A 9036-nucleotide genomic window follows, 5' to 3' on the forward strand; every position below is an offset into this window, starting at 1 on the left:
TACAAGACTAAAAATGTTTTCTTTGAATTTAGTAATAAAGTAAGTACTGTAGGCAAATACAGTCATTTACAGTGACTCCAATACTTTATTTGTAGTTGATTTTGTATTTCCTCCTATTCTGAGCAATAAAATAATCATAGCAGATCAAAACCTACCCCAAATCACAGGGGTAGGTTTCTACTGGCATAACTATATTTCTTTTAATTGATCATTTTAACCCTTTCGCATTTAGATCACTCTGTCAAGTGTAATGTGTATTTATCCACATTGTTTTGAATTTCTCATACATTATCTTGTAGCTTTCAGACTTTGGATGAGGCGATTGTTTATTTTAAAAAACACTTTATAGAGTAGGTGTGAGATCCCTGATCTGGCTGGTTTGACTGCTAACGGGTTTAAACTAAAACATTTTAGAGCTTAAAGATTTGTGTACTACTGACTTGACTTTAAAGTCAGGAAGAATTTTCTAATTTCTACACTACATTCTAATATATCTAAACACTAATTGATAACAGATACCTTATTTATATGTTAAACTAAAACAACTTTTGTTAAAACTTGTCCCTCCCATGTTTTTCTTCTGTTCATATTATTTGCCATTCTAAAATTATATAAGAAAAATTGCTGAGTTACCAGTGGAATAGATTTGGATGACAAGGGAAGGTTGAAATTATCTACCATTTGAGAGAAAGTAAACAAGTATCTAGCAGCAGTTACAAATGGCTATGAATGAGAGGTGGGGAATAATCTCAAGTAATCAACAGCATCTGAAATTAACATGTCATTAACGGGTTTTGCGGGGTGGGGTTCTGAGATAAAAGTACACGCTTATAGTTTTCTTATCTCTATGGGTATCACCAGAACTGAACTGCACTGCACTGCACTGCACTGCACTGGATTCCAGTGGACATCAGAATTAGACATTTACAGAGAGAGTAACAAATATTCATGGCCTATTCCCTTATCAGAGTCAGTTGCAACTGTCACTAGGTGCTTCTTTACTTTTACTAGAAGTGAATTTGATTTCAGTAAATCAAAAATTTTACTACTGTATTTAGTGAACATTTCTTTGATCTCTTTCTGTCTGTCTGTCTGTCTCTCTCTCTTTCTCTCTCTCTCTCTCTCTCTCTCTCTCTCTCTATATATATATATATATATATATATAAACTGGCAATATGACCATCCCCAAGTACAACAACAAAATATATATATATATATATATATATATTATATATATAATCTTTTTCTTTTGTTTCAGTCACTGGACCACAGGCCATGCTGGAGCAATACCTTGAAGTGTTTTAGTCAAATGAATCAGCCCCAGGATTTTTAAGTATCAGGCTTAAAAATAAAAAGAGAGAGTTGATGAGGACAACAAATCTCAAAAGGAGATAGCAAGATTCAGTTTAGTCTCTGCTGTCATGATGAAACTTGAAGCTTAATAACATATGGAAAAGCAATTCCATCAGTTTTCCAACAAGACTCACAATGGTGACTTCAATCCTTCTGTATAGGTGTTAGAGGTGGACTCATACAGCTGACATTGAGCAAAGTAAAGCCACTAAGTTGGCTAGCCACATACAGAGTTTGAAGTCTATTGCCACACCACATTTAATCAGGTGGAAAATAGTTCAAAAGTCCACACCATATGTCAACAAATCAAAAAAAAAAAAAATGTAAGCTATGCATAGCTGAAAGATCACAGATTCTTTTCAGATCTAGGAACTCCATACACTACTAAATTCTAGATCTGAAATTTTCAGCAGATGTAAACATATGGATGAGTTTCTGTTGGTAAATTGGAAAATACCACCTTCTCTGGGTTGAGCAGCTGTACTGCAGGCCCTTAACCATTCAGCATTATGACTTTACGGTCAAAGTGGACATAACTCTAATTCTCCCACATTTTTCTTTTTCTTGCTTTCAACCTTCCAACTTTTACATCTACTTTCATCTCACCTTTTCTCATATTTTCTTTTATTCTATCATCCTGAAGATTGTGTGAAGGCACTGTTTGAGTTGTTTCCATCACATAAACTATTAATAGCTCATGAAAATATATACTGTGTGTTTATACATATATATATATATATACACACGCACACACACATATATATATATAATCTCACAAAGTATCAAAGGTCTTTCCCAAACCATAGGCTCATAAGGCTGGTTTCCTAAATTCTGTGGCATGTATATTGACACACACACTTGACAGGATGCCAGTCTATCACAAGGTTACTCATTTTTGTCAGCTGAGGGCAGCACCACATAAAAGCACCCTGCACACCCTGTTAAGCGGTTGGTGTTAGGAAGGGCATCCAGCTGTAGAAACCATGCTAAATCAGACTGGTGTCTGGTACAGCTCCCCAGCTTACCAGCTCTGGTCAAACTATCCAACCCATGCCAGCATGGACACCGGATGTTATATCATGAGAAGGTAAAAGGAAGCATTTTTCTCAAGAACATAATGCATCTCTGGTCCAAGAATTGAAACCACAATCTTACAATTGTGAATGCAACACACTAAGCCACATGCCTCCACATGCCTCCACATGCAAAAACACACACACGTGTTTGTGGTCTTTGACTAATAAACTTTATTTTTAATTTTAAATACACCATGAATTTGAAACATCCATACTTATCAGAATATGATACTTGGAGTGGGAAAATTAGACACATAAAAAAATGAGGTTAATGATCAAAAATATCTTAAATTACTGTAACCAAAATTGCTAACACCTTACAAGTTTTGCTCAGAATTAAAACTTGCTTTGTGAGTCTCTTTTAGAAGTGTTTATATCTAATTATTCTAATAATGGATTAAACTGCAGTCATGCACTAAATAACATGCTTAAGTACATGGCATTCATAAAGAGCAATGGTTCTCAACCAGGGTTCACATGAGACTCGGTCACCTAGGTAGCAGAAGCTATCAACTACTTTTAGTTTCTCCCCCTGGCATATGATGGAATCAGTTTTCTGTGCATCTGCTGCACACAAAAGCTATCTTTCTGGTTAACTTTCCTTTGATGTTGCTGCACCTCTTATGCATCCATAGCTTACACTGGGTACATCTTATGGAGTTTCTACTAGAAGCTTTTCTACAGATCGAGCAGGTCCATCTACCTGAAGGGGTTTATTTGCAATAAATTGCTGATACTTCTGCAATGCACAAAATGCTTTAATGATATTTTTAAAATACAATTCCTAATAATATTTATCACAATAAGATTTTTTAAACATTGAATAGGGATAAGGGCCCAGGAGAGTAAAGTAAGAATCACAGGGGTCCAAAAGCAAAAAATGGTTGAGAACCACTGATATAGAAGACACCCATGGGAAATCTTCTAATATTTTAAATTATTAACCAATGGATAATTTTCACAAAAGGTCTAAAGTCTGGTAATTATGTGTTAGAGGATACTTTGCTGAGGAGGACTAATAAAACTGAAACATACTCATAGTTATCATAATTACTAAAGATCAGATTCATCTTTCACTGTATACATCTTCATTTAATTTTTTAATCAGTCTAGATTTCAAAATTCCTTTTTCTTGCTGCCCTTGGTAAAAACTCTCATTAACTTCAAGTTTTTTCTTCTCACTTGCTTTGAACACACAACATTTAGTATGTTAGCCTGCAGTTAAACTACATATGTCACCCTTGGTAAGTATGTTAATGTCACTGAATATGGTACTTGCTGTTATAACCTTACAGTTTAAATTCTTACCTAACTTCTCTTTCAACAACTCATTAAAATAATTTTATCACATACAAGTTTATAATGTTTTGCAAGAACGTGTCTAATTATTTTCTGGAGTGGTTATTAAATGAAAAAAAATCACAGATGATGTGTTAGAGTAGTTGTATTCTATTGAACTAAATATAGTAAATATCTCTTGTAGAGCAAGGTGGGATAAAATACAATGTTGAAGCTGGCTAGTAGAATTGGAATTCAGTCATTAATCAAAGAAATTAATTACTGCTCAGTGTGCTACCATCTATACTACTCTTACAGACTGGATAATAATACCACAATAAATTATATTAAGAAATAGTTGTAAGTACAGTAATAAAAGGGGGCTCAGATTATGGCACAAGATTAGTAATTTTAGAGAGTAGGGATTAGTTGCATGATTGTAAAAATAACTATGTATTGGAGTTAGTTACATATTTAGGGGATTAATAAAGTTCAATTAGTTATCATGAATCATGTTAATGCAACCCCTTGCAAAAAGTTAATCCTATAAATGTTTCCTTGGGGCTACATAAAATGCAAGCCTGCTCTTGTAATATTAGAGATAGTGTCAAGAAGTTTCATTAGGGGGTCCAGCTTTGAAGTTAAAGAAGAGATTTAATGTTTAGTAATGCTTGGATAAGTGAAATAACCATTTCTTACCTGCTTTGATATTCTTTCCCACATTTTCTTCATTCTAAAAACTGAACTGTTCACAAATGCAGCACATATCTGTAAGACACCATTATAATTGTGCATGCAGCGACAAATATCGGCGATTGCAGCCCACTTTTCAAGACATGCTACTCTGTCTTGTATATTGGTACGTCCAACTATTTCTGACACTACCAAACGACTCACCTGAAAAATTTGAAGTGAAATTTTAATAATATAAGGAAAGAAGATAAAATTATAGGTAACGCATATTTACATCAACCCCTCAAAAATGTTTTTCCTTTTCAAAATCTTAGCTGTATTGCATGTTTAACAAGCTAATTTCATAGTGTTATTATAATTATTTTTCCTTCTAGTTGAATACAGTCTCCAATTATCAACACATTACCTTTTACAGTCCTACTGTGTGGAACTGTCTGCAAGTGTCCTCCACTATAGCCTTGGGCTAACCAGACTTATGACTGGATTTGGTAAACAGAAACTGAAAGAAGCCAGCTGTGTGTGTGTGTGTGTGTCTATATATATATATATATATATATATATATATATACACACACACATTATCTTGCTTTGACATCACATGATAATCCTGAAGAAACTTTATCAACACTGATCAGGTAGTTTATTTCATGCTTCAGCAGTTCTGAGTGTGGAAAAAAATGTTTCCAAAAGTCATGGTTACTGTCTTGTTTTTTAAGTTTGTAAGCATGTCCATGAGTGTTAGACATACAGAATTAAAAAAACTGCACAAGATTGTTGAGAAAGATGGTGAATAATCTTGTGGGTGTCTACCAAGTCAGTTGCCAGACGGAGTTTTAATGTGACCATACCCAGGGAAGCAGGATGTTAAGAGTATGGTACCTGACAGTGGGTAGTCATCTGGTTGCATGCCTCTCAACAGCTTCCAGGTGATTGATATGCTGAGCAAGACAGGGGTTCCAGACTGGTGCATGAAAACAACATATGAATATTCAAATACAGAAGACTATGTGTGGTGTGTACAAGAAGTCAGTTTGAGATTTATATCAGCTTGTCTCCTTCTACAACTGGTGCATAGGCATGTTCTCAGCAAAGATGAGATTAGAGTGTGGTTAAGAATAATCCCCATCAGGTTCTGACCAGGCTTTCATTCATACAGTGACTAATGATAGGTACCAAGCATATACTGGAATCAGTTCAATTTATCATATCACACCAAAACAAATTTATGGCACTCTGTTCATGGTAATATCAGAAATCAATTCATGTAATAAACATCCAATCAGTTATAGATAAATTATAAAAGGTGTGTGTATATGCATCAGGTAAAGAGCATTGTTTTAAAAATTAAAACTCACCTCATTAAATCTTTTTGTGACTAAATGCACATGTGGTGCCCTGACTTCCTTATCTGGTTTCATCCACGTCTGAGATAACAGTTCACTAAGATATAAAGGATATAACAAATAAGTCATGATATTCAATAAGACAAAATGTTCCAGATAACGAGTAAAATATTTAGTCATGCTGAAAGGATTTTTTCATATAATGGACTGAGTATTCACATTACAAATACCTGCGCACACATTTTGGCTCTGTTTATATTTTATATTAAAAATTTTCATGTTGTAACAAACTAAAATTTGAATGAGATCATAAAATTTTTATGCAAAAGCTAGAGATTTGAAGTTATCAGTTAATATACAGCTTGTGTCATCTTTGTCTGTTATAAGTACTGGCTCAGATAATCCTCTTTAAGAAATGCATATTTTACCACAACAAAACTCATTATAAAGTTACATAAGTGAAAGTATATATAAGTAGAACATTAAACAATTGATATCTGGTAAAAGTAAAATGATAATTGTTGATGACTAACATTTTCTCCATGACACATTTAAGCTGTTTGTATCATTCTTGCTATTAGTCAAAAGTGCATTGGGCTCAGTTCCTTAGTTATGTAACCTAGTCTAACACTTTATCATTGAAATGCCATAAATTTGTTTAATCTCTGCATTGTCAGTTCCAGTCAGTTGTACATATACATACTGTCATAAACTCTCTTCTTAGTTTCACACAGAAAACTACTTTTTTTTTTAAAGTTCAAATAAATTATTGGTGACATTTCAAATTGTTGTTCAGTTTTCTATAGGTTTCAGAAAACAGCTAAAAGTACTAGGTATAGTCAATGAGTTGAAATTTCAATGCAAAGAATAGCTATTTCTTTGCTGCAAAGCACATTATTCTGTTTGCTTTGTTTCACAAAGAGGACATACTTTCTGATCTGAATATATACAAGGTAACTTGTTCCTTCAAAGAACTATTTACACAAAGAATGCAAGTAACTAAATTTGAAAACTAGTCTAGGTTATACTAACCTAGAAGAATATATATATGTGGTTAAAATCATGGTCTATTCATTGCAATAAAAGAGTATCTCAGACTTCTTCCAGTAAGAGACTACTACTTACACTTTAAAAGTAAACCAGGGTGTAAAACCATACAAGCCACAGTATTCCTGTAAGGAGCAGTAACTCCAGGTATTGTTAGCACTGGGAGACATTGTGTCTAATACATATCAACAGAAGAACATCTCATAACAACTCCACCTAAATTTTTGATTAAATGCTGTAGGTGAAGCAGTTGAGAACTAAGACCCAATGAACTTGTACACTAAACTATTTTCCAAATTTACAAGAAATTCTGAACTTTCTTACACATACTTTTCCTTTTCTAAGTATTCTTCTTCATTTTGGGGAAATTTGTCAAAGAGTGAAGTTAATCTAAAATAAATGGTTACATACATAAATCTCAGCCTAAGTATTTCTAATCTGTTACTTAATTTTTGGACTTGATCATTGTCAGCATAAGTTTCACAATGATGTTAATTTCTACTACTAGAATGTTGAGACATTACTGACTCATGCACTGCATTATATAGTTGGTTCATTAGGTTTTAAAATTTAAACCTGCATCTTAATTACTTTGTAAACATATCCATTAACAAAATAAGAACCAAAAAACAAGGTAAAAATAAGGTCCAAAATTACAAGGAGAAATAGCATGAAGCTGAAACTGAAGAAGTATATTTGTATTATTTGAGTTTGCAATGTTTGATAGAATACTTACTCACTGCGAATTGCAATAAAAATTTTATGGTCTAAATAAGTGAGTTGTTCTGCAATATCCAATGCTGATAATGAATCTGACGTGTCTGTTGAAGATGTCTGAAAAACAGTTGAAAATACATTTTTTTTTTTACAGTTTACAAATTCAAACTTTTCTTATGTACCAAAACTTTTTCTCAAAGGTAAAATATATTTTGTTTTATTTTTCAGAAACAGGAAGAATGGATTCATGATAAATAAAATGAAAAAAGGAAAATGATTGGGTAGTGTAAATTTTAGGTTTAGCATATTAGACATGGCTTGTAAATAATGGAAAATTTTAGAAGAGAATACAATGTCTACAGTGGAATTCATTAAATATTTCCAAACAAAAACCAGTGAATCTTTTGATGATTATGTAATCATGACACCAACTGATCCCTTAACATCAAATGGTCTGGAAAACTATACCCACCTGGAACTGCACTCTCTCCATTACCAACACAAACAACCTGTACCTCCCCGTTAACATTACCCCTGCTGATATCAGATGAGAAATAATCAGTTGAGATGGCAAAGGCTTCTAATAATGAATGTCACCTCTTCCATGTATGTCAATGCCAGGCTCAACAACTGAAGTTAAGAACCTTCCTCAGTTGTGTGTGGCCTCTAACATTTCAGAAGAAACTAGACTCTAGACCAGGGCTAGCCAACCTGAGGCCTGTAGGCCACATGCAGCCCACAGACTTTTATCTTGCAGGAATCTTGATACTTTCTTGAAATGGGTTTATTTAAACAAGCATTTCTAAAATTTTATCAAAAATTAAAGACTGTAATGAAAAGTAAAAAAGAAAGATACTACTGTTTTTGCAATGATAATCTTTCCTATTGAATCAACGATCATTCATTCATTATTATAATAATAGCATGAGAAAGCAAAATGCTTTCAATTCTGTCAGTATACAAGCGGCCCTCAAAAAACTTTCTGTGATTAAAGTAGCCTGCAATGTAATTTGAGTTGGCCAAGCCTGCGCTAGACTCTGACCCTGGAAGATACAGCTTGAGAACAAACTTCTTCTGATTGACATAGGAATGTTCCCTGCTGAAAGTATTCCACTGAACTCAGAAGCACCATGGTCTTAACCACATGAGACTGACAGAAGCTTTGTGAGTGGATTTGGAGACTGAAACTGAAAGAAGCACATCGTGTGTGTGTGTGTGTGTGTGTCCCACACCATCACTTGACATCTGGTGTTGGTTTGTTTATGTCCCCATACCTTAACAGTTCGGCAAAAAGAGCCCAATAGAGTAAGTGCTAGGCTTAAAAAAAAAAGTACTGTGGTTGACTTGTTTGACTAGACCAGCATTTCTCAAGTGGGGTTCCGCAAAAGGTTCCTAGGGGTTCTGTGAGAGAGAGTGAGATATGTTAATGCTAACTTCATGATCATAATATTACTATATATGCACAACATTGGTTATTGCAATATAGACATCATCCTATCTAACCTTTTATGTTATCAAAAAAATATAAC

At 33.8% G+C, this 9036-nt stretch overlaps 1 protein-coding gene and 1 long non-coding RNA gene across 5 annotated transcripts in view; one reads left to right on the top strand and one right to left on the bottom strand.

The window, feature by feature from the left end:
• The window catches only part of LOC128250620 (uncharacterized), a 48648-nt gene extending 47301 nt beyond the window's left edge, over positions 1–1347 (top strand). The window contains exon 3 of the long non-coding RNA XR_008266650.1: positions 1259–1347. This is a non-coding gene — a long non-coding RNA (uncharacterized LOC128250620). The remainder of the gene's footprint in view (positions 1–1258) is intronic.
• LOC106876029 (ras-specific guanine nucleotide-releasing factor 2) overlaps positions 1–9036 on the bottom strand; it is a 563899-nt gene that overhangs the window by 11514 nt on the left and 543349 nt on the right. For 3 of the 4 annotated variants that reach the window (XM_052976037.1, XM_014924405.2, XM_052976029.1), the window contains 3 exons: positions 7527–7624; positions 5756–5840; positions 4407–4604 (listed from right to left, as the gene is read on the bottom strand). In XM_052976037.1, coding sequence (XP_052831997.1) covers positions 4407–4604; positions 5756–5840; positions 7527–7624 — 381 coding nt within the window. Of the gene's footprint in view, positions 1–4406; positions 4605–5755; positions 5841–7526; positions 7625–9036 lie in introns of those variants that run through there. The other variant, XR_008266647.1, reaches the window with a different exon arrangement.

Source organism: Octopus bimaculoides, chromosome 2 (genome assembly GCF_001194135.2).
Source record: "Octopus bimaculoides isolate UCB-OBI-ISO-001 chromosome 2, ASM119413v2, whole genome shotgun sequence".
Lineage (NCBI taxonomy): Eukaryota > Metazoa > Mollusca > Cephalopoda > Octopoda > Octopodidae > Octopus > Octopus bimaculoides.